Source organism: Mustela putorius, unplaced genomic scaffold (assembly GCF_011764305.1).
Source record: "Mustela putorius furo isolate JIRA1106 unplaced genomic scaffold, ASM1176430v1.1 tig00003854_pilon_pilon_pilon, whole genome shotgun sequence".
NCBI lineage: Eukaryota > Metazoa > Chordata > Mammalia > Carnivora > Mustelidae > Mustela > Mustela putorius.
Window position 1 is genome coordinate 1,998,271 of NW_025422006.1, and position 26,566 is coordinate 2,024,836.

Genomic DNA, 26,566 nt, shown 5'->3' on the forward strand with positions numbered 1-26,566 from the left:
AAAGCAAATTTAAGGAATGAAATATCACCATATGCCTATCACAACAGCCAAAATCCAAAACATTAACAACACCAAATACTGTTAAAGATGTGGAACAACAGGGACTCTCACTCATTGCAGACAGGAGTACAAAATGGTAAGGCTACCACACAGGCCAGTTTGGCAGTACCTTTCAAAACTACACATAGTCTTACCATACAAACCAGCAAACACACTTCTTGGTATTTACCCAAAGGCGTTGAAAACGTGTATCCACACAAAAACCTGCAAGTAGATGTTTACAGCTGCTTTATTCATAACTGCCAAAATTTGGATGCAACCAAGATGTTCTTCAGTAAGTGAATGGATAAAAACACTGTGGTGTACCCAAACAAGAATATATACAGTGCTAAAAAGAAATGAGCTACCACGCCATGAAGACATAGAGGAGCCTTAAATGCATATTGCCAAGTGAAAGAAGCCAATCTGAAAAGGCTACACACTGTATGATTCCAAACACAGGACATTTGGGAAAAGGCAAAATTAGGAAAAGAATGAGAAAGATCAGTACCTGCAAAGGTTACAGAAAAAGGGATCACAGGTAGAGCAGAGGATTTTTCAAGCAGTGAAACTACTCTGTATATACACTGGTGGGCATGCCATTATATTTGTCCAAACCCACAGAATGTACAACACCAAAAGTGCACCATAATGGATACTAGGGACTCCAGGTGATAATGGTGTGTGGAAGCAGGTTCCTCCGTAGTAACGAAGTACTACTCTGGTGGGGGATGTGGATAATAGGGGGTGGGGAGGGGTGCTGGGGGAGGAGATACCAAGAAAATCTCTATGCCTTCCCCTCAGTTTTGCTGTGAACCTAAAAATACTCTAAAAAATAAAGTTTATTCTTCATCAACTCCACTTAACGATCTTTTATGTATTTAAAAATTCATGAGCTAAAACAAATTCATGTCTTAAATTATACAAATAGAGATGATAAATCACTTGGACCAGGTCAGCTTTTTCTCAGTATATTTAATATAAGCCGCAAGTTAAAATTACATTCATTGCCACATCTCCACAAAGTTGTAAATAAAGACTCTAAACAGGAGCGCATGGGTGGTTCAGTCAGTCGAGCATGCAACTCTTGATCTTGCGGTTGTGAGTTCGAGCCCCACACTGGGTGTAGAGATTACTTAAAAATAAAATCTTAAGGGAAAAAAAAAAAAGACTATAAACAATAACTATGCCAAATAAAAAATGGATTCTCGATAGCCAAAAAAATAGAAGGCTTTATCTTTTCTTCTGTATATGCATTTTATCTCTACAAATTGAAGGAAGGAATAATTTCTTCTACCTTCTTTGTTTTCTTAATATTTAGTACAGTGTAAAAGGTTGATAAATTAATGTGAAATTATTTCTGCTCTAAAAAGAAAGCCAACAAGACTAATTTTCTCTTTACTAGGACATAGGGACTGTCTCTAGTTACCTGTTCCTGGCCCACGGGTAATGAGGGCAGAGGGAACAGTGGCCATAGTGTAAGAGCTCAGTAAGGATGATGTCTGGGGGAAAAGGTTATGTATTGTTTGGTGTGCATATCAAAAGCGCACTAATAGGTGAGTCTTTTACTATCTCTAGAAATTGCCTGGCCTTGGGAAAGGCTATCCCTCCAGGGTCCACAAGGCCTCAAGATATCAAAGCATAATATATATAGAAAAACAAAAGAGAATAATACAGAGAGAAAACAAGTTCTCATAAATTTTACCTTTAAAAAAATCTAAATATAATGGTAATGAAAACAGAGCACAAATTTTCTTTGTAATACAAATCCACTAAAAAGAATGAAATTCTTTTTATAGGGATAAAATTCTTGCTTAACTGGGGTTTAAAGTCAGTGCTCCCCCTCATCAAAACTGACTGTAAAGTTTCTTCTATTAATTACTGGACTAGAATGAGAGCTTACATATTCTATTCGACGTTTTTTTCTCATAAGTAGTGCCAAATACTGATACGAATCCCTGAGCAAATGATTTTAACTTAATATAGTCATCAACTGGTAGGTACGTATGCAAGTCTACTATATTCTTCTCCTGATGTTTGCTTTTTAACATGACTTTACGTGGTAGATTAATCACTTCCAAATGAAGGCTGAGTGAAAACACTCCTCATTTGCACAATTAAATGGATTATGAAATATGGACATCTTCTTTCCAATTGCATCAAGTTCTGAAATATGCTATTGGAACTGGGTACAAGCTCAGAAAATATATCTACTGCTAATTTTTGTTGGAAATACATACCTTAGTTTTTAATTTTTGACAGCAGGGGAAATAAAAAAGCAGCCTGACGTTTCCTATGATTCAAACAATAGTAGTTGTCACCAAAATGACTTGATGTATAAATATAAATCTCAGATATGAATCTCACATATAAGCACTGACTTGAAGCTCTGACTGAATTCAGGTGGAAGCTTTACCAAGTTTGCAGCAAAAGTTACCTGCCAGATTAGTCAGTGTCTGGTGAGTAAGTGAGTGTCTGATGAGTGGTTCCTCTCAAAAAATCTCAAAATCAGCCCCAATGTCTAAAAAAAAAAAATCACAATAAATCTTTACCTCTGATTGCTAAGTCATCAAACATCCATGGAACTGGGCAGGTCAGGATCTCCAGCTTCAATTTTTAGCAACTTAAAATGGCCATGGGCATTCAACACCTCCATGTGGACTAGCTGTGTAAGCTGTCCAACTAAGCCTTTTTCTGATCCGCGTGTATTTTTGTCACTATCAGTTAAAACACACCATAGTGGACTCTACTTCAGATTGTACTGATTAGTGTTTTCTCAACTTCTTTAAAATCTTTTCACCTGAAGTTCTCCCATACGGGTTATTCACAGGGAGTAATTCTCGGTCATTTCACACTCTACACTGACTATTCAAATAAAATGAGCAGTACTGTAACATTTCTCAATGCATTAAAAACCAGCTAAACTTACTTTGGTTGTACCTTCATTTTCATTTTTTGTTTTTATGAAGATATTCTTCAAATATTCTAATTTTTCTATTAATTTCAGTGAGCTGGGAATACTGCAATAAAATTTAAATACCCTAGAGGGCTTACTGGAAAAAAAATACGTTAGAGGGAATGAACAGTAGATTAGAGGAGGCAGAAGAACCCATAAGTGACCTGGAGTCCAGAATAATGGAAAGCAACGCAGCTGAGCGGCAAAAAGTAAAAGAACAATAAAAAGTGAAAATCTGTACAGGTAAACCAGCAACATCATCAAGCATATTAGCATGCAATTTATAAGGATCCCAGGAAGAGTAGAGAGAGAAAAAGGGGCAGAAAATTTATCTAAATAAGTAATAGCTGAAAATCTCTCTGGTTTTTCAGCAGAAACCGCTGGCTAGAAGAGAGCGCCGTGATCGAAGTCCTGAAAAGAATAAAATGTGGAACTGCGAGCATCTACCCAGAAAGGTCATCATTCAGAACAGGACAGAGTTTCCCAAACAAACAAAAGTTACAGGGGTTAATCACCATTAAGTCAGCTTCACAAGAAATAGTAAAGAGAATTTTTTGAGTGAAAAGGCAATAATCAGCAGTAAGAAAGTTATGAAATTCCACAGGTAAATATAAACATAGATTAATCACTTAAAAAAAAAAACCTGTGCAGCAATTAAAGCACAAAATCAGTAGTATCAATTATACCCATAAAATTCAGTCATGGAATATACAAAATAAAATGGTATGAAGTATGTAATCACATAAAACATGCACAGAAGTAAAAATCCAGTGCTTTTAGAATGGGTTCAAACTTAACTGTCATCTGCATAAGATGCTATATATGAACCTAATGGTAACCACAAATCAAAAACCTGAAACAGACACACAAAAAGTGAATGAAGGGGTGCCTGAGTGGCTCAGTGGGCTAAGTGGCAGCCTTCGGCTCAGGTCATGATTCCAGGGTCCTGGGATCCAAACCCACATTGGGCTCTCTGCTCAGCAGGGAGCCTGCTTCTCCCTCTCCCTCTATCCACTACTCTGCCTACTTGTGCTCTCTCTGTGTCAAATAAATAAATAAAATCTTTTTTTAAAAAAGTGAATGGAATAAAAGCATATTGCTAAAGGACATCCAACCACAAGATACGAGAGCAAGGGAAAAACAGACAATTACAAAAACAACCATTAAACAAGTAACAAATGCCATTAAGTACATATCTAATGATAATTACCTTAAATGTAAATGGATTAATGTTCTAGTCAAAAGATATTGGTTGACTGAATGGATAAAAAAGTAAGGGCCATCTTTATGCTGCCTAACACTTACTTCAGACCTAAAGACACATGCATATTCAAAGGGAAGGGATGGAAAACATTTACATGCAAAGATAAATGAAAAGAAAGCTGAAGAACCGATCCTTATATCCAAAGGAAAAAAAAAAAGAAAAAAAAGAATTTAGAATTTAAGACTGTAACAAGAAACAAAGGACACTACAAAATGATACAGGAACAATCCAACAGGAGCATGCAACAATTTTAATTATTGATGCACTCAATGTGCGAGCTCCAAAATACATAAATCAACTAGCAGCAGACATAAAGAAAGAAATCAACAGTAATATAGTAACAGCAGAAGACTTCCTAACACCCCACTTGCATCAACAGACAGGTCAACCAGACAAGTGAACAAGGAAACAATGGCTCTCAATAACACACTGGACCATATGGATCTAAAAAAATACTCAGGATGTTCTATCCAAAACCAATAGATTACACATTATTTTCATACGCATGTGGTATACCTCCCCAAAACAGATTACACATTAGGGCACAAAACAAATCTCAATAAATTTTTAAAAAGACTGAAATCATATCATGCATTTTTTCTGAACATAAGGGAATAGAACTAGAAATCAATCACAAGTAAAAATCTGGAAAGAACAAACAACAAGGAGAATAAATAACATGTTACTATACATTGAATGGGTCAATGAAGAAATCAAACAAGAAATGAAAACCTACATGGAAACAAGGAAAACTAAAGATAAAGAGCCTAAAATCTTTGGGATGTGGCAAAATTCTAAGAGGAAAGATTATAGCAACACAACCCTACCTCAAAAAACAAGAAAATCCTTCAACTAACCTTAAAGGTAGAGGAGAGAGGAAAAAAACAAAGAAAACCCAAAGCCAGTAGAAGAAAATAAATAATAAAGACTAGAGCAAAAATACATACACAGACCCCCCCACATGCACACACACCTGTACAATAGGTCAATGAAACCAGGAGCCGGTTCACTGAAAAGATAAACAAAATTGGTAAACCTTTAGCCAGACTCATCAAAACACTCATCAAAACAAGAGAGAGAGAACTCAAGTAACTAATATCAGATGAAGGAGGAGAATTAACAACAGACACCACAGAAATACAAAGGATTTCAGGAGAATATTATAAAAAATTACAGGCCCACAAAGTGAATGACCTAGAAGAAATGGATACATACCTAGAAATATATTAATCTTCAAAATGAAAGCAGGACAAAATAGAAGATTTGAACAGATCAATTACCAGCAAAGAAACTGAACCAGTAATTAAAAAACTCCCAGCAAACAAAAGTCCATAAAGCTTCTCTGGTAAACTCTACCAAACAGTTAGAGTTAATACCTATTCTTTTCAAACTATTCCCCCCAAAACAGAAGAGAAACAAAAGCTTCCCAAGTACTCTATGAGGCCAGCATTACCCAAATTTATTCCATGAGGCCAGCATTACCCTAATACAAAAACCAGACAAAGATATTACAAAGAAAGAAAATTAAAAACCACTATCTCTGATGAACACAGGTGAAAAATCCACAATAAAGTATTGGCAAACAGAATACAACAGTACATTAAACAAACAAACAAACAAACAAACAAAAACCACAATCAAGTGGGATTTATTCCAGGGAAGTAAAGGTAGTTCAGTAAGCTCAAAATCAACATGATACATCACATTAACAAGACAAAGGATAAAAGTCATATGATCATTTCAATAGATGCAGAGAAAGCATCTGACAAAAGCATCACTTTCATCTAGGATAAAAACTCTCAAAGAAATTTTAGAGTAAAAATACCTCAACATAATAAGACAAAAATGTCCATTCTCACCATTTTTATTCAACATAGTAGTCAAAGATCTAGCCACACCAATTAGACCAAAAAGAAAAGAAAAAAATCAAATTAGTAAGGTAAAACTTTCACTATTCGCAGATAACATGATACTACATATAGAAAATCCTCAAGACTCCACCTACCAAAGTACTACTAGAACTGATCAACGAATTCAGTAAAGTCATGATACTAAATTAATATATAGAAATTTTGTTAGTTTCTGGGGCGCCTGGATGGCTCAGCGGGTTAAAGCCTCTGCCTTCGGCCCAGGTCATGATCCCAGCACCCTGGGATTGAGCCCCGCATCAGGCTCTCTGCTCAGTGCAGAGCCTGCTTCTCTCTCTCTCTCTCTGCCTGCCTATCTGCTACTTGTGTTCTCTGTCAAATAAATAAATAAAATCTTTAAAAACAAAAAAAAAGAAATTTTGTTCGTTTCTATAATTAATAATGAAGTAGCAGAAAAAAGAAATGTAGAAAATAATCCCATTTACAATTACACTAAAAAGAATAAAATACCTAAGAATAAAATTAACCGAGGTAAGACTTAAGACTCTGAAAACTATAAAACACCAATGAAAGAAACTGAAGGTGACACAAACAAATGGAAAGATATTCCATGCTCATGGACTGGAAGAACCAATATTGTTAAAATGTCCATGCTACCTAAAGCAATCTACAGATTTAATGAAGTATTTATCAAAATATTAACAACTTTTTTTCACAGAGCTAGGAAAAAAAAAGGCACAATTTGTATGAAACTGCAAAAGAACCCAAATAGCCAAAGCAACCTTGAAAAAGAGGAACAAAGCTGTAGGTAATCACAATTCCAGACTACAACATATACAATGAAGCTGTCATAATCAAAATAGCATGGTACTGGCACAAAGACACATAGATCAATATAACAGAATAAAGAGCCCAGAAATAAACCAACAATTACATGGTCAATTCACTTTTTAAAAAGAAGGTAAGAACATACAATAGAGAAAAGACAGTCTCTCTTCAGCAAATAATGCTGGGAAAACTGGACAGTGACATACAAAAGAATGAAACTGAACCACCTTCTTAAACCACACACAAAACTAAACCCAGAAAGGATTACCGACCTAAATGTGAGACCTGATCATAAAATCCCTAGAGGAAAACACAGGCAGTAATTCAGTTGAGTTTGGCTAAAGAATCATTTCTCTAGATTGTCTCCTCTGACAAGGCAAACAAAAGCAAACAAACTATAAAGACGAAACCAAAATACAAAGCTTTTTGCACAGGGTAGGAAACTAGCAAAACACAAAAGTCACCTACTAAATGGGATAAGGTATTTGAAAATGATGTATCTGATAAGGGATTAGTACCCAAAATATATAAACTTACACAACTCAACAACCAAAAAACCCTCAAATAATCCAATTAAAAATGGGCAGAGGACCTGCACAGATGTTATTTCCCAAGAAGACATACAGATGGCCAACAGGCACATGACAAGATGGTCAACATCACTCATCATCAGGAAAATGCAAATCAAAACCACAGGGAGATATCACCTTATTACTGTCAGAATAGCTAGAACCAAAAACACAAGAGCTCCTACCTCTGAAGTCATTTTATGAACAGTCATGTGCCACCTGAGCCTCCAACAGACAAAACAAACAAACAAAAACACAAGAAGTAACTATTAGTGAAGACATAGAGAAAAGGAACAATCATGCACTTCTGGTGGGAATGCAAATTGTAGCAACTACTGTGGAAAGTAATATGGAGGCTCCTTAAAAAATTAAAAATAGAAATCCCATCTGTTCCAATAATTCCACTATTGGGTATTTACCCAAAGAATATGAAAATATTTGGTAAATACCCAAATATTCTTTGGGTAAATATCACTTACTTGAAAAAATATACGCACCCCCATGTTTACTGAAGCATTATTTATAACAGACAAATTACGAAACAACCCAAGAATCCATCCCCAGATGAAAGGAAAAAGAAGTGAGGTACATATATATGCAATGGAATATTACTCAGCCATAAAAATGACTGAAATCTTGCCATCAACAACGACATGGATGGACCTGGACAGTAGAATGCTAAGAAAGTTAGAAAAAGACACATACCATATGTTTTGCACTCATTTGTAGAATTTAAGAAACAAGAGGGAAAAAAAAAACCAGACTCTAAAATACAAGAGAGAACAAACTGGTGACTGCTGCAGAAGAGTTGTGTGGGGAGGATGGGTGAAATATATAAAGGGAATTAAAAGTACACTTATCTTTTTTTTTTCTCCCAAAGATTTTATTTATTTGACAGACAGAAATCACAAGTAGGCAGAGAGGCAGGTAGAGAGAAGGGGAAGCAGGTTCCCTGCTGAGCAGACAGCCTGATGTTGGACTCAATCCCAGGACCCTGACCTGAGCTGAAGGCAGAGGCCTATTAACCCACTGAGCCACCAGGCGTCCCAAGAGTACACTTATCCTGATGAGCACTGAGAAATGTACAGAACTACTGAATAATTTTTTTAACCTGAAAATAATTAACACTGTATATTAATTACACTCCAAATTAATAAACAAATTTAATAAAATTCATAATTTTCAGATGTCAAAAATATTTCTCTTTGACTTTTTCTTAATAATTTAAATATGCTGAACTATTTTTAATCCATTATCCTTACAAAAACAGGCAGGAGTGTAGACTGGTAGGTAGCTGGAAGTCTGCAGAACTGAGGAACTCCTCTATATTTTGATAATGTGGACCATTTTATGATGATGAACCTGGTCATCACTATATAGCATAGACTAAAAAAAGGACAGAAAGCAGAGAGGTAAGTTAACATAGAAGTTAAGAAGACAGGCATACCTCTGAGATGCTGTGGCTTCAGTTCCAGAACAAGTCAGTAAAGTGAATTTCACAATAAACAAATTAGGAATTCCAGCGCATATACAAGTTATATTTATACTATACTGTTGATTTTTCGGTATGCAAGAGCATTATGTTTAAAAATACAACGTAATTGGGGTGCCCGGGTGGCTCAGTGGGTTAAAACCTCTGCCTTCGGCTCAGGTCATGATCCCGGGGTCCTGGGATTGAGCCTCGTCCCGGTCTCTGCTCGACAGAGAGCCTGCTTCTCCCTCTCTCTCTGCCTGCCTCTCTGCCTACTTGTGGTCTCTGTCTGTCAAATAAATAAATAAAATCGTTAAAAATAATGAAAATAAAAATAAAAATACAACGTAATACCTTAATTAAGAAATACCTGATTGCTAGCAAAACGCTATCATCTGAGCTTTCTGCAACTCAAAATCTTTTTGCAGGTCATGGCTGCTGACTGAACAGGGTGGCAGTTGCTGAAGGTCAGGGTGGCTGAGGCCACTTCTTCAAACAACAATGAAGTTTGCTGCATCGACTGACTCTTCCCTTCATGAAACTTTCTGGGCAGCCTGCAATGCTGTCTGATAGCTTTTACTCACAAAACTTTCACAATTGTGGGGTCAAACAAACCTCCCAAACCCACGTGCCGCTCTATGCACTAAGCGGATGCGATATTCTAAACCCTCTGTTGTCATTTCAACAGTCTCCGCGGCACCTTCCCCGGGAGCAGATCCCACCTCCACAAACCACTTTCTCTGCTCGCTCGCTCGTCAGCAGCAGCTCTTCATCCATTCACGCTGTATCCGGAGTCGGCAGCGGGTCCGTCCCGTCCTCCGGCTCCACTTCTGACCCTGGCTCTCTTGCTACCTCCACCACTCCTGCAGTGACCTCTTCCTCTGAAGTCCTGAGCCCCTCAAAGTCCTCCATGAACACTGGAATCTACTTCTTCCAAATTCCTGATAACGCGGATAGGATGATCGCTCCCCATGAATCATGAATGCTCTCCAGCGCATCTAGGATGGTGAATCTTTCCCAGAAGGTTTTCAACTGACCTTGCCCAGATCCATCCGAGGAATCGCTACGTACAGCAGGTAGAGTCCTGCGAAAGGTACTCCTTAAGGAAGAAGACTTGAGTAAGAAATAAAACAGAGACAAAGACTCTTAAGTACAGAGAGCCAACCGGTGGTTGCCAGAGGGGCAGGCAGAGGGGGTTGCCAGAAGGGGAGGGGGGATGGGGGAGCGATGCGGGGGACCAAGAGCACACTTATCCCGATGGGCGCCGAGTAACCACTGCTGAATCATGATACTGCACCCCTGCGCACCTGAAACTAGGAGACCACTCTGTTATGCTCCAATAAAAAATGAACATAATTAATTAAAAAAATTTAAAAAGACTCATTTCCAGTTGAAATGACTCCTTGATCCACGGGCTGCGGAACAGTTGCTGTGTTAGCAGACATGAAAACAACGTAAAGCTCGCTGTCCGACTCCATCAGAACTCTGGGGCCATCAGGTGCACAGTCGCTAAGTGATGATACCTTTTTTCTTTTTTTCCTTAGGCGGGTCTCAACAATGGGCTAAGCATGCAGTACACCATGCTGTGAACAGGTGTCCTGTCCTCTAGGTTCTGCTGCTCCATTCACAGAGCACAGGCAGAGGAGACTTGCCGTAATTCCTAAGGCCCTAGGACTGGAGAGGTGATAAATCAGCACCTGCCACACGTTAAAAGTCACCTGTCGCACTGGCCCCGACCAGACGATCAGCCTGTCCATGGAAGCTGTCAAGGCAGCATTGACTCCTCCTGTCTAGCCGGGAAAGTCCTTGATGGCACCTTCTTCCCACGGGAGGCTCTTGCGTCCACCCTGAAAATCTGCTGGTCAGTGTGGCCGCCTTCGGGAATGATCTCGATCTTCCGGATCACCCGGATCTCCTGGTCACTTGCTGCAGCTCCCACGGCAGCCCGTGCTGCTTCACCTTGCGCTTTCGGGTCCCGGACGCGGCCTCCTTCCTGAAACCTCAAGCCCGGATCTCTGCTCGTGTCAGGCTTCGTTCCTGCAGCTTCCTGCCCTCTCTCTGCCTGCACGGAACCGGAGGGAGTCAGGGCCTTCTGCTTTGGCTGAGGAGAATGTCGTGGCTGGCTGGACCTCTTCTCCACTAAAGGTTCTCTGTAGCAGCAATAAAGCTGTTTCACTTTCCTATCGTTCGTGTGTAGCACTTTCAATTTCCTGAGGTAGGACTTTCAATTTCCTTCAGGAGCTTTTCCTTCGATTCACAACTTGGCTAACCGGCATCAGAGGCCTCAGCTTTCAACATGCCTCCCTCACCAAGCTTTAGTCACGGCTAGCCTTCGGGGGACAGCGAGAGGCATGCAGCTTCTCCTTCCAGTTCAACACTTACAGGCCATTGTGGGCTTATTAACTGACCTGATTTCCACATAATTGTTTTTTAGGAGACTGGGAGACCCACGGAGAAAGACAGGGAAACAGTGGATCAGTAGAACAGTAGAACAGTCACAGCACACACCGTCACAAGATTCATCGATTAAGTTTGCTATCTTTGTGGGCACTGTTTGTGGCACGCTAAAACAATTTCAATAGTAACATCAAAGATCACGGATCACAAATGACTATAACAATTATAACAATAATGAAGTCTTGAAATATTGTGAGAATTACCAAAATTACCAAACCTTCAATTTATAAAATATGCAGTAACGTCAATGCACAATAAAGCAAAGCATACTAGAAGTTATGCCTTTACAGTAAATGGAATCTAAATACCTAATTTAATCCCTTCTTTCCAATACACACCAGCTGTATAACTTTGAATAAAACTTATTTCCTCAGCTTTTAATATAATTTCATATATTATGAAAGACAACGGTATGGATTTCAGGTGTCAATTTAAAATTTAAATGCAATGATCCACATGTAGTGATTATAATAGTACTTACATACTAGGTGCTCAATAAAAATTAATATATATGACTGCTATTCAAATTAGGTGATGACAGTCCAAAAAATGACAGTGATAAAACACAGATGGAAAAGGTAAAATTGACCAGATCCAAGCACATTAATGGAACAGAGAAGAAATGCAGAAATAGATCCAAAGGGATATGAAAATTTAATGTGACAAGAAATATAACTACTACCATTTTTGTGAGACATCCTTAAGGACTGCCTTAAAACATAAATTTGGAAGCATCCCCATGAGAACAGAGGTGAAAGCTTTATGATTTTGGATTAGACTTCAAGGACAAAACAGGAAAATGAAAAGAATAAAGAGAAAAGGATACAGGGCACTATTTTGGGGATGGGAAGAAACAGAAGAATCACAAAAAGATATAATTAAGAATAGCAATAGAAGAATCGTACAGCAATTCCTATCATGAGAGATAAATGCTAATGGGTGGGAAAGACTGAAATGAAGTCAGCTAAAATAATCAAGTTCAGATGCAATGTTACGATTTCACAAGAAAACACTATTAAAATTTAAAACTCTACTTACTGACACAGCTATCATGGTACTATCTGGCCTCCATTCAGCTTGTTTGTAGGATCCGAACTGAGAAGATGATTTTTCAGGTTCCTTGTAGGTTACAATTAACACACTAGGCTGGAAGGAAAGAGATTTTATTAGTATCCCATAAAATATATACAAAACAAATTTAAAATAATTTATCATGGAGTACTCTGAAAATCTTTTAATAATTCTAAATGTGTATTAAAAGATAACAACAGAAGCCATGAGCCCTAATTAGCCCAACAAATCAACTAAAAAGAACCGAAAGGAAAAATGATCTGAAAAGAACTGTATCTACTAAAGTTATTAAATTGAAAGTAAGTAACTTTCAAAAACAGAAACAGGCAAGATGGGTTCTCTAGTGAATTCTACCGAACATTTAGGAAGAAATTATACAAATTCTCCACAATCTATTCCAGAAAACAGAAGCAGAGAGACTACTTCCTAACTCTTTCTGAGGTCAGCATCAGTCAAAAACTAAAACCAGACAAAAAATTACAAGAATATAAAACAGCAGACCAATATCTCTCATAAATATAGCTGTAAAAATTCTCAACAAAATATTAGCAAATCTAATGCAACAATGTTAAAAAGAATTAAATACTACAACCAAGTGGAATTACTCCAGGTATGTAAGGCTGGATCAAAATGCAAAAATTAATGTAATCCATTACACATCAACAGGCTGAAGAAGAAAAACCACATGATCACACCAATACACAAAGAAAAAGAACTTAACAAAATTCAGTACCCATTCATGATCAAAACTCTTGATAAGCTAAGACTAAGAGGAACTTCTTCAATCTGACAAAGAATACCTACAACGAACCTGTAACTAACAACATACTCACTGTTAAGAAACTAGAAGCTTTTCTGCTAAACTCAAGAACAAGGTAAAGACACTCCCTCTCACCACTCCTTTTCAAAATCACACTGGAAGTCCTTGCTAATGTACTAAGAAAATAAAATAAAAGGTAACAGATTGGGAAGAAGTACAACTTTGTTTGTTTATATATAACACAACTGCCTACATAGTAATCCAAAGGAACCACCAACAAAATAACATGGTGATGACAATTATTAGTAAGGTTACAGGATGTGATGGTCCTACAAAAATCAATTGTTGGGGCATCTGGGTGGCTCAGTGGGTTGAGCCTCTGCCTTCAGCTCAGGTCAGGATCTCAGGGTCCTGGGATCAAGCCCTACATCAGGCTCTCTGCTCAGCTGCGGGCCTGCTTCCCCCACCCCTCTCTCGCCTGCCTCTCTGCCTAATTGTGATCTCTCTGTCAAATAAATAAATAAAATCTTTAAAGAAAAAAAATCAACTGCTTATTTAACAGCAATGAACAAGCAGAAGTTGAAATTAAAAACACAACAGCATTTGTATTAGCAATCCAAAATATATTTAGGCATAAATCTAATTAAATATGTAAAAGATCTATATAAGGAAAACTACAAAACTCTGATGAACAATTTAAAATGAACTACATAAAGGGAGGGATATTCCAAGTTCATGGACGGGAAGATCCAATATTGTCATGATGCTAGTTCTTAGGACTAGCACTACAGACTCAACACAATCCAAATCAAAATCACAGCAAATTATTTAAGAGACAGCAACAGGATGACTCTATAAAGTTTATATGGAGAGGCAAAAGACCCAGAATGGCCAACTCAATATTGAAGGAGAAGAACTAAGTTGAAGAGCTTGATGCTACTTCAAGACTTACTATAAAGACACAGTCATGAAGACAATGTGGTATTGGCCAAAGAACAGAAAACAGATCAACAGAACAGAGAGCCCAGAAATAGACCCACAAAAAAAACCAGTCAAGTGATCTCCAACAAAAGAGCAAAGGTAATACAATGGAGAACACGTAGTGTTTTCATCAAATGGTGCTGAAACAACTGGACATCCACTTTCTGGTAGTATGAGAAGTTCCAGAGGGTCACCTTGCACTTTCCCTGCCACTGTCCCAGAAGCAGCCATTTTTCCAGCGACCTCTGTTTCATTTTTATTAGAGAATCGTATTTAAAAAAGATCTGCGGGCAGCTGGGTGGCTCAGTTGGTTAAGCGGCTCCCTTTGTCTCAAGTCATGACCCCCGAGTCCTAGGATCGAGTCTCGCACTGGGGTCCCTGCTCAACCAGGAGCCTGTTCTCCCACTATCTGCCGCTACCCCACCCCCGCTTATGCACTCCCTGTCAAATAAATAAAGTATTTTTAAAAATAATGAAAAACAAGATCTGGAAACAAGATGAATATTGCTAGTGGGGTGTCACTGCTTCTAGGTCCTCTCAGCAAATACAGTAGAAAAACATACAAACTTATACTAAACCATATATGACATATTATCTCTACATTTCTTTCCACGTATACATATGTACATATTTACACACAGAAACAATGGAGGATAATCAAGCACAATGTGGCTTGTTCTAGTCTTTGTCCCTTAATTGTAACTTTTCTTTGTTATCATTTCATACAATTAATTTAGCTCTTTGTTCAACTCTACTATTTGCACAGACTAGTTTGGAACTGCTAAGTATATTCCTATAGCAGACACATTTACCAACTAGAATACAGTTTTTACGCTACCCTCTTTTACATTAGCATTTGTAAAGTGTTACATAGATCATTCCCTTAAAACCTTTCTTTAATCTCTAAAAGCAAAATTCAAAAGTTTCTAAGAAGCTAGCAATAACCCCAATACATTAAGATTGCTAGAAATCAGTTGTTTGTACCTCAAATATCAACTAAAAATTAAAAATCAGTATCTTGGCAGGAGTGACATCAGCAAGATGGGAGAGTAGGAAGCTCTGGTCTCTTCTCCCCGCCAACAAATACATCAATTCAGGAACAATTCACAGAAAAACTCCCTTTGGTGAGAAATCCAGAATCTAATATCTGACAGGTACCTGAAGGCTGGATGAACACAAAATCAGACTCACCAAAGCTGCTAGGGAGATATGGGACACCCTTCTGCCAGAAGCCCCACCCCCAACACAGGATAAAACTCTCCACCTCCAGCTTCTACTTGGGAAGGAGAAAAACCCGCAAATCCAATGCCCCAATTTTCTGGGGGCTGCCCAAAGGGAGGGAAGAGGGTCTCCTGCCTTTCATGAGACATTGATAAGACCTGGCTAATCTAGCCACCAGGGAGATTGTGACAGCAGAAATAGAATTTGGGTAGCAATTCCCATAGCCCCTCCCCTGACTCAGCACAGAGCTAGTGGATGGGGGTGGGGAGAACAGCTGCCACCTTCTCCACAGGGAGAGACTGGATGGAGCATAGAACAATCCACCTTTTCTGAAGGACACCTCAGGAATGGCTTTAGTTCACTTGTTACAGTGCATTGAGGGGATTCAGCATACCTTAGACACTTGAGAGACACAGGAAAAAAAAGAAGAAGAGGAGGAGGAGGAGGAGTGTTGGACTAGCATGAAGGGTTGAGTGGTCACCAGAATCTCTGGCCAGACTGACAGCGGGGCAGGGAGGTGTCTTCTAAAATATTAGACCAGTCCATGAAGAGTGGGGCTGTAACTGTTCTGTCTAATGCACAGACACCAAAAGTCAGTCAAGGAGGTTGAAGAAATAGGACAATGTGTTCCAAACCAAGGAAAGAAGATTAATCTCCAAAAACAGACCCAAATGAAACACAGCTATAAGATTTACCAGAAAGATAATTCAAAATAACCATCATAAAAATGCTGCAGTTGAAAGAACAATGGATGAACAAAGTGAGAATTTCAACAAAAAGACAGAAAGTATACAATAATAACAAACAGAAATCATAAAGCTGAAGAATATAACTTTAGTAAGAAATTTAATAGAGAAGTTCAACAGCAGACTAGATCAAGCAGAAGAAAGGATCAGGGAACTCTAAGAAACATCACTGGAAATCATTCAATCACAAGACCAGTAAGAAAAAAATGAAAAAGAATACAGAAAGCTTAAGGAACCTATGGGACAGACACCAAAAAAGCAGACCAATGTATGCGCAGCAGGAAAAGATAAAGAGTAATGACCTGAACCCTTATTCAAAAAAATAATGTCTGAAAAATTCCCAAATCTGGGGGAGGAAAAGGACATACAGATCCAAGAAGCCCAGAAAAACCTGAAAAAGAGAAATTCAAAGAAATACACACTGAGAAAATTATAATCAAACTGTCAAAAGTAAAAGCAGTGAGTATTTTGAAAGCACAAGGAAAAGGCAACTTGTCATGTAAAAAGGAACCTCATAATACAAGAAGTGGGTTTCTCAGCAGAAACCTTACAAGCCAGAAGGGTGTGGGATAAAGAGCTGAAAGAAAAAAAGCTGCCAACTAAGAAGAGTATATCCAGTAATAGTGTCCTTCAAAAATGAAGACAAGATAGTCTTTCCTAAACAAACAAAAGCTGAGAGAGTTCATTACCACTAGACTTGCTTACCAGAAACCATACATAGGCTGAAAGCGACAAGATGAAAAAGTTACTCCATGCAAACAGTAACCAAAGGAGAAGACAGAAGGTTATATCAGCCAAAACTGACTTTAAGTCAAAAAGTGTCAAAAAAGATAAAAGATCTTATATGATAAAAAGGTAAATTCACCAGGAAGACCTAACAATTATAAATAATAGACACACTAGTATATTATGTGTAACATCAGAGCATCTAAATAAACAAAGCAAATATGTGCAGAACTGAATAAAGTAGTAAACAGCAGTACAATAGTAGGGCATTTCAATATCCCACTTCCAGTAATGGACAGAACATGGACACAAAAATCTACGAAGATACTGAAGACCAGAACAACACTACAGATCAAATGAAGCTAACATGTCTATGCAGAACTTTCTGCAAACAGCAGAACACACAATTCTTCTTCAGTGTATATGTAACATTCACCAGGACAGACCTCGTGTTAGATCACAAGTCTTAAATTTAAGACTGAAATCAAATCAACTGTCTTTTTTGATCACAATGGAATGGAATTAAAAATCAACAGGAAAAAAGCGGGGGGGGGGGAGAGGGAAAGAAAGAGGGAGGGAGGGAGTCAAGGGAAGGAGGAAGGAAGGGAGAGAAGAAGGAAAGAAGAAGAAAAAGGAAGGATGGGAGGGAGGGAAGGAAGGAAAGAGAAAGAGTAAGAAAGAAAACTCACAAATATGTGGAAATTAAACACGTCCTTGAACAATAATGAGAGTCAAAGAAGAAACCAGAAAGGAAATTAGAAAATACCTTCAAACAGATAAAACCTAAAATACAACATACCAAACCATGGGATATAGCAAAAGCAGTACAAAGAAGGGAGTTTAAAAGCAATAAATCTCTACATTAAAACAGAAGATCTAGAATTAAACTAATTTTATATACCTCAAGAAATGAAAAGAAGAAACTAAGTCCAAAATCAATAGAAAGGAAGACAATTATAAAGATAAGAGCAGAAATAAGTGAAATAAAGGATAGTAAAATAATAGGAAAAAAAAAGTTTTTTGAAAAGATAATACTGACAAAACTCCAGCTAGACTTACTAAAAAAAAAAAACACACACACACACTCAAAGAAATATAAAATAAGACATGAAAACTGATACCAGAAAAATACAAAGGATCACAAAGATAACTATAAACAACTCTATGTCAGCAAACTGGACAACACTGAAGAAATAAGAAAATTCCTAGAATATAGAACCTATCAAGACTGAATCATGAAGAAACAGAAAATCTGAAAAGACCCATAACCATTATGCAGATTAAATCTGTTAATCAAAAACCTCCCAACAAAGAAAAGCGCAGGACCAGATGGCTTCACTGATAAATTCTACCAAACATTTAATGAAGAATTAATGCCAGTCCTTCTCAAACTCTATCAAAATACTGAAGCAGGAGGAACACTTTCAAATTCATTTTATGAGGATTGCAATACACAGATACAAAGCCAGATAAAGGCACTACTGGTAAAGAAAATCATAGGTTACTATTTCTGACTACAGATGCAAAAATCCTCAAAGAATGAGTAGAAAAGTGAATTCAACAGCACATAAAAAAAAAAAAAAAATGCACCACAACCAAATTTGACTTATATTCTTGAGATGCAAGTGTGGGTCAATATATAAGTCAATTAATATGATACACCATGTTACCAGAATAAAGCATAAAATTCACATAATCATCTCAATAGATGAAAAAGTATGTGATGAAATTCAACACCCTTTCAGAAGAAAAACTTTTAAACTATAAATGAAAATAAAGTACTTCAGTGTAAAGAAGGCCATTTAAGACCTATAGCTTAAATCATACCCAACAGGGAAAATTGAAAGATTCTCCTCTAAGATCAGGAACAAGTCCAGGATGCCTAACACCACCTCCATTCAACATAGTACTGGATGTCCTAGCCAGACCAATTAGTGAAGAGAAAGAAATAAAAAGCATCCAAGTCAGAAAGGAAGAAATAAAACTGTCTCTGTTTGCCAACAATATGATATTATATAATGAAAACACTAAAGATTCCATTTAAAAGAAACTAATAACAAATAAAGGAATTAGGTCAAGTGTTAGAATACAAAATTGACATACAAAAATCAACTGCATTTCTCATCACTTAACAATGAGCAATCTGGAGGCGCCTGGGTGGCTCAGTCATTAAGCGTCTGCCTTCCGCTCAGGTCATGATCCCGGGGTCCTGGGATCAAGCCTTGCATCGGGCTTCCTGCTTGGCAGGAAGCCTGCTTCTCCCTCTCCCACTGCTTGTATTTCCTCTCTCGCTGTGTCTCACTCTATCAAATAAATAAATTAAATCTTTTAAAAAATTAGCTATCTGAAAAGGAAATTAGGAAACAATCTTAATAACACCAAAAATAATAAAATCTTAGGATTAAAGAACTACAGTGGTGAAAACTTTGTACACTAAAAACTACAAAATACTGATAAAAGAAATTTTTAAAATGGGAAGACATCCCATGTTAATGAATTGGAAGACTTACTATTGTTAAAATCTCCATACTACCCAAAGCAATCTACAAATCCAAAGCTATGTCCATCAAAATCACAATGGTACTTTTCACAGAAGTAGAAAAAAAATTCTTAAATTCATACGGAAGCACAAAAGACTCCAAGCAGTCAAGTCAATCATGACCAAGAACAAAGGTAGAGGCATCACCACTTCTTGATTTCTAAATATACTACAAAACCACAGTAATTCAAACAGTATGGTTATGGCATAAAGACAGGCTCAAGCCGATGTAACAGAGAGCCCAGAAATAAATCCACAAGAGCAGGTCGACTGATCTTCAACAGTGTTCTAAGTATATACAATGGAAAAAGTATAGTCTCATTAACAAATGGTGCTGGAAAGATTGGACAACCACATGCAAAAGAATAAAACTGGACTTTTATCTAATACCATACACAAAAATCAATTCAAAATGGGTTAAGACTTAAAGTTACCACCTGAAACTATGAAAGAATGTCTGATTCCACTTATCTAAATAGTTAAATTCATAGTGTCAAAGTGAAATGGTGGTCGCCAGGAGTTGGGGAGAGAGGAGAATGGGGAGCTGCCAATCAATGACAAAGTTTCAGTTAAGCAAGGTTAAGTTCTAGAGATCTGCTGTACAACACATACCCATAGCTAATGATATATTATACCCTCAAAAATCTTTAAGAGAATATCTTGTTATGCACTTGCATTGCAATAAAATTTGTATGTTAACATAAATAATAGTTTTTAATAACTTTATTTCTACATCAAAAAGATAGGCAGTGGAACTATTTTACCACGCTTTTAAAGCCTAATATAATAGACTATGGCTAGATTCTCTTATCTACTTCCAGAGTCTATTGTGACATGTTATTTTAACTGAAGTATTAAAAAAAATCCAATTTTACACAGATTTATAGTTGAGACTTCTTAAATAACTGTAAATATTCTTTGATACTACACCAGAACTTGACAAAGCATAGTTCCTTAAAAAATTGTAGTGTGGAATCTGAATCCTTATCAATAAAGTTTTTATACTCTGTTTCAAAACCAAAACCAAAAGTACTTTGGACAGTATTTACAATGGATAAAGAGAAGAAATGTACTTAGGAAGACTATACAGAATTCATTTTAACAATCCAGAAGTGAAACCTTAGTTTCAAAGGGAACTAAATTTGTTCTAAATGTGAACAGCAAACCAATTTCTAAAAAGAACACGGAGAATTTATGCTACCTGAACTTAAGAACTATTATAAAGTCATAATAACCAAGTCAGTATACTATTAGCATCAAAACGGATCAATGAAAGAGAATCACTGCAACAATCTAGAAACAGAGAAGTCAAATGGAAGGTACAAAGTCAGTTCAATGTAGGGAGGATCATTTCAACAAATGGCACTGTGACAATAAGATAGCCTATGAATAGAAAGAGCTGTAGTCCATACTTTGCACCATATAAATATATTAGTTCACAAGTTATTATAGAAAATCATCTCTGGCCTTGGGCTAAGGCAAAAATTTCTTAGATAAGACATAAAAAGTATGATTCATGAAAGAAAAAAATTAAAATGAACAAGTCCTTACAAAAATTAAATGTCTCTCTTCAAAAGACATTGCTAAAAAAGAAAACACACCACAGACTAGAAAAAAATATCTGCAAATTACATTTCTGCATCAATGACTAGTACCCAGTACACAAGGTTTTTCAAAGATTTTATTTACACAAGCACACATGCATGTATACGTGCGTACTGGGAAAAGGGCAGAGGGAGAGAGAGAATCCTCAAGCAGACACCCCACTGAGCAAGGAGCCCGACTCCGTACTCAGTCCCAGGACTCAAACATCATGACCTGAGCTGAAATCAAGAGCCAGCCTCTTAACCAACTGAGCCACCCAGGCACCCCATATAAAGACAATTTTTAGAATTCAGTAAGTAAATAACCAGTTTTTTAAAGGAGGCAAAAAATTTAAACAAAATAATTACCATATTGAATTTTAACACGCAAGTATTGATGTGGAGAAGAAAGGCAAAAGACAAAAAGTCCTCGAGAGAGGCAGAGTGAACTTCCTCTAGGAAACTACCTCAATGTTAATAATTTAGCTTAACATTAGCCCAACCTCCAGGGTCCTGTATGTCTCCTTTAACATATAAAAGTTCCTTTGGAAACTTCCTTTATCTCTACTCCCCAAAATATAGGTTAGTAATCACCCTCCAAGCAGATGGCCCACTGATACACATCAGAAGGGTCTCATGACTAAGGTTTTACTGGACAGTAGCAAACGATCTCTTTTGAACATCTAGCCCTCAAGGTCCTAGAAACCTGGCTTGCAAACTCCTTAGAAACTTCGCTCTCCCTAACCCCCTCCCAACTTGAAAGTATATAATCAACCACTCCTCACGACCCCCGTGCAGCCCTTTCTGCCCACAGGTCCTGTCCCCATACATTAATAAAACCACCCTTTTTGCACCAAAGATGCCTCAAGAATTCTTTGACTGTTCACTTCAAACTCCAACTTTTTAAAAGATTTATTTATCTAAGAGAGAGAGAGTGTGTGTGTGAGTGCGCGAGCACGGATATGTGGATGTGATGGGGAGGAGAAGAGAAAGAGGAAGCAGACTCCCTGCTGAATCCCAGGACTGCGGGATCATGACCTGAGCCGAAGGGAGACGTTTAACGGACTGTGCCACCCCGGCACCCCCAAACTCCAACATTTTCACATCCGTACCTTCGAAGCCATACTGATATAAATAACTGAATAAATCAGAGTAAAGGGCGAGCTTCTCCTTACATCAGAATTCCAATTATTAAATATGTAAGTTAAAATTAAAAGACATAGAGATTTATCCTTAGGTGAACACCACATAGTAACAGCTGCAGACAAGATCCAGTGATGGAAGATAAAATCAGAAAGCACAAGTTTCGGAAAAAAACAGGATATGCACAGTATCTCCCAGAAATTACTTTTTAACTACAAAAGACAGTAACTTTACAGTGAAGAAATCTCACAGACACGAGGTGATCAAGGTCACATATCAGCAATAACCACATATATGAACACCATGAACTCTGTGACATGATACACTAAGGAGGACATATTTTTCTGGTAGTTTTTCCAAAAATACTTAAGCTTATCCCATTCATGAGAAAATAAACCCAACCTGATATTCTACTAAATAACTAATCACTACTCTTCAAAGAGATCAAGAGGTCATAAAGGACAAGGAAAAACTTAAGAATATTACAGAATGGAAGAGACTGAGAAAAAATCACCACACGCAATGTGGCATAGAGAACAGAAGTCTAGAACACATAGAGAACATCAGGAGAAAAATTAAGGAAACTGTCAATGAGATCCATACTTTAGTTAATAATACCGTACTGATGTTAAAATCTTCCTTATAATTAGTGCCACATGAAAGATATGCAAGAACAAAAACAAGCACATACTCGATGATTCTACTTACATAAAACTTTAGAACAGGCAATCCAGTCTGCAGCAAGAGAAAGCAAGGAGACGAGTGACTGCCTGGAGATGGAGGACAATGGGAAGCAACTACAAAGAGGTCAGAGCAAGTATCTGGGGATGATGGGTGTTTACTGTCAGGATTATGGTGATGGTTGATGAGTGTATACAAGTCACATCTAATCAAATTTACACTGTAAATGTGCAATTTCATGTCAATTATACCTCAAAAAGTTGTTTAAAAAGTTAGACAAGTTATCTTGGATGGTCCTTTTAAAAATTGAAAAGAAGAAAAGCACATACAATCTGTCGTAAAAGCCTCAAAGAAAAGCCTGAACTACAAAGAAGGGAGGAGGGACAAAAAGAAGGCAAATACAAAAACTGGTTGTAGTTTGCTTAGAATCTAAAATACATACCCATGAAGATCCAAATTAGAACAAACTATTTCTTTATACCTTTTTAAAAAGATTTTATTTATTTATTTGACAGACAGAGATCACAAGTAGATGGAGCGGCAGGAAGAGAAAGAGGGGGAGGCAGGCTCCCCGCCGAGCAAAGAGCTTGATGTGGGGCTTGATCCTAGGATCCTGAGATCATGACTGGAGCTAAAGGCAGAGGCTTTAACCCACTGAGCCACCAGGCGCCCCTATACTTATTTTTCATGATTTTTAATATCTTTTACCAGTTTATGTGAAAGATTTTTTAATGCTGGTGACAAAGACATTAACCAACTCAATCAGAAATGCAGATTTTAAAATAGGTTTCGTAATTATCAGTAATGACAATTTGCCTACTGAATTAATAACGTAGAAGACGTTAAATAGTGATATTTAATCACTAACTTAAAACCACATTTGAGCATTTACTAATTTTTCATTTCTTAACACTTCAATACTTACATATTTTATAAACTTTTCATTTCTAAAAGTAAGTAACGTATCTAATTTGGGAGTCAGAAAGCATAGCAAGTCGGAGATTTTTACTCTGCTTGCACCTATATCAAGTGAAAGAATAATGTGGGCTTATAAAACTAAATTCTTTTAAGATTATTTATTTATTTATTTATTTATTTGACAGAGAGAGAGAGAGAGAGACCACAAGTAGGCAGAGAGGCAGGCAGAGAGAAAGGGGAAGCAGGCTCCCGGCTGAGCAGAGAGCCTGATGTGGGGCTCAATCCCAGGACCCTGAGATCATGACCTGAGCTGAAGGCAGAGGCTTAACCCACTGAGCCACCCAGGTGCCCGTAAAACTAAGTTTTTATATGAAACAGAAACAAGTGGTCTTCAGTCTCACCTCTCCTCTGGTGACTTACATTGTGCACAAATGTAAGTACTACTTTGACTGTAAGTAGCAGAAACCAACATGTTTAAAGGCCCCCAAATTATTGGCTTTACCAAAAAGACAATCTAGGCAGCAGTTTGGTCCTTATGGCACGCTTCTGTTTCTAAATCCACGTATACCCAAAGTCGTCTATTAGGTATTTTCTTATAGCCCATGACAATAGAGAAAATAGGGTCCCACGGTTATGTATGAATCTTTTTGTATAAAATTTCATGCTATTAAAACAGATCTTTACTAATTCTGTTACAGTGACTAATATCCTAAGTTTTATATTCCTTAAATATCCATAAGGATAACCACATTTATAAATTCTTAGTAATCCACCACTTCAAACAGTTGTTTCCACAGACTGCTGATTTTAAGCTGATTTTTGTGTCTAAATAAAGTATAAAAAAAAAGTATACAGAATAAGATGAATACTGGCAAACCCACCATCCAGCTACAGAAATGATTCACTATCAATAACTTGAAGCCCAAGTGCCCTTGCCTGATTATATGCAACTGTAACTCACTAACATATAATCACTTTCTTCAATTTTGTGGTATCCTCACTCTTCTGTAATTCATTCACTTCCTATACTGAGTATACCACAACTTATTTGCCCTCTTCTTGATAAAAAACATTTGAATTTAGAAATGTGACTTTTTTCTGATTAAAAAGAAATTCCGAAATGAGAAATGTTGGGGTGTAGGGGGGATCCTCTGACCATACAAAGTCTAATTCAATGAACTGTGTAAATTGAAAAACTTGATAAATACAACTGTCACTATTGTTATTAAATTAAGGGAAGTATGCCACATGTACATTCTTAATAGAACAGTGTATCTATAATGTCTACACGCTTCCTAGTATTTTTAGTTGGGTTTACGGTAACAGCTGTACTTGGTAATTTCCTGTAAAAGACTCAAGACCGATCTTTTAAATTTTATATGACATCCTGTTTTCAGAAATAGCTCATTAGAGATTACATAACAATTTAGGATGTTCTATTAGCTTCCTAGGGCAGCTATTACAAATACCAAAATTTGGGTGCCTTAAAACAGAAATTTAAATCCAGGAGTCAGCTGGGCCATGACAGATCTAGCAGAAACTCCTTCCTTATGTTTTTTTTTTGGCCTACAATCCTTGGTACACCCTACCACACCTTGGCTTGTAAATGCATTACTCCAGTCATGTGGCCATCTTCTCCCTGCATGTCTTCACACCGTCTGGCTTCTTTCACTTTGCATAATGTGCTAGGGTTCATCCATTTTATACCAGGTACCAGTACTGCCTCCCTTTTATGACAGAGTAATATTCCCTTGTACACACAGAGCATGTCGTGTTTACCCATTCATCTGCTGATGGGACATCTGGGTTGTTTCCACTTTTTAGCTCTTGTGGTAAGGATTGCTATGTTCATTTCTGTTGGAACAAGTTTCTCTTTGAACACCTGTTATCAATTGTTTTGGGGTATATACTTAGAAATGGAGTGGCACCTGGGTGGCTCAGTTAAGTGTCTTGTCTTTGGCTCAGGTCATGATTCCAGGGTCCTGGAACGGAGCCTGCTTCTCCTCTCCTCCCTGCCCCCCCCCCAAGGCCAATCATGTTATCTCTCTCTCAAATAAATAAAATATTTAAAAAGAAAAAAAAAAAGAAATGGAAATGTCTGGCCATATGATAACTCTATGCTTAACTTTTTGAGGAACTATCAAACTTTTCCTCCAGGATTTTGTATTCTCATCAGCAGTTCATGAAGGCTCTAATATCTCTGCATCCTTATCAACACCTGTTACCTACTGTCTTTTTGACTGTAGCCATTCTAATGACTGTGAAGTGGTACGCTGTGGTTTTTTAAAGATTTTATTTATTTATTTGACAGAAATCACAAGTAGGCAGAGAGGCAGGCAGAGTGAGGGGGAAGAAGGCTCCCTGCGGAGCAGAGAGCCCAATGTAGGGCTTGATCCCAGGACCCTGGGATCATGACCTGAGCTGAAGGCAGAGGCTTTAACCCACTGAGCCACCCAGGAGCCCCGATATACTGTGGTTTTGATTTCTATTTCCCTAATGACTAAACCATGTTGAGAAGCCTTTTATGTATTTATTGGCCATCCGTATATTATCTTTAGAGAAATAATTATTCAAATCCATTGCCTACTTTTTTTTACACTGGGGTCACCAACTTTTAAAGAGGTTCTGCTTCAACAGTTGAAATTTTAAGTTGTTTAACTGGAATTCTTGTTTTTCTATAGTAAATTCATTATACACCATGATAAGGTTCCCTGGTCAGCTCAGAAAAGTCTACTTAGCCCACAT

The 26,566-nt window shown here is 37.5% G+C and overlaps 1 protein-coding gene across 9 annotated transcripts in view; it reads right to left on the reverse strand.

Annotated features, from left to right (window-relative positions):
* The window catches only part of RIC1 (RIC1 homolog, RAB6A GEF complex partner 1), a 142,486-nt gene that overhangs the window by 96,703 nt on the left and 19,217 nt on the right, over positions 1–26,566 (reverse strand). For 8 of the 9 annotated variants that reach the window (XM_045065000.1, XM_045065007.1, XM_045065002.1 and 5 more), the window contains one exon: positions 12,491–12,598. In XM_045065000.1, coding sequence (XP_044920935.1) covers positions 12,491–12,598 — 108 coding nt within the window. Of the gene's footprint in view, positions 1–9,717; positions 10,109–10,302; positions 11,565–12,490; positions 12,599–26,566 lie in introns of those variants that run through there. The other variant, XM_045065005.1, reaches the window with a different exon arrangement.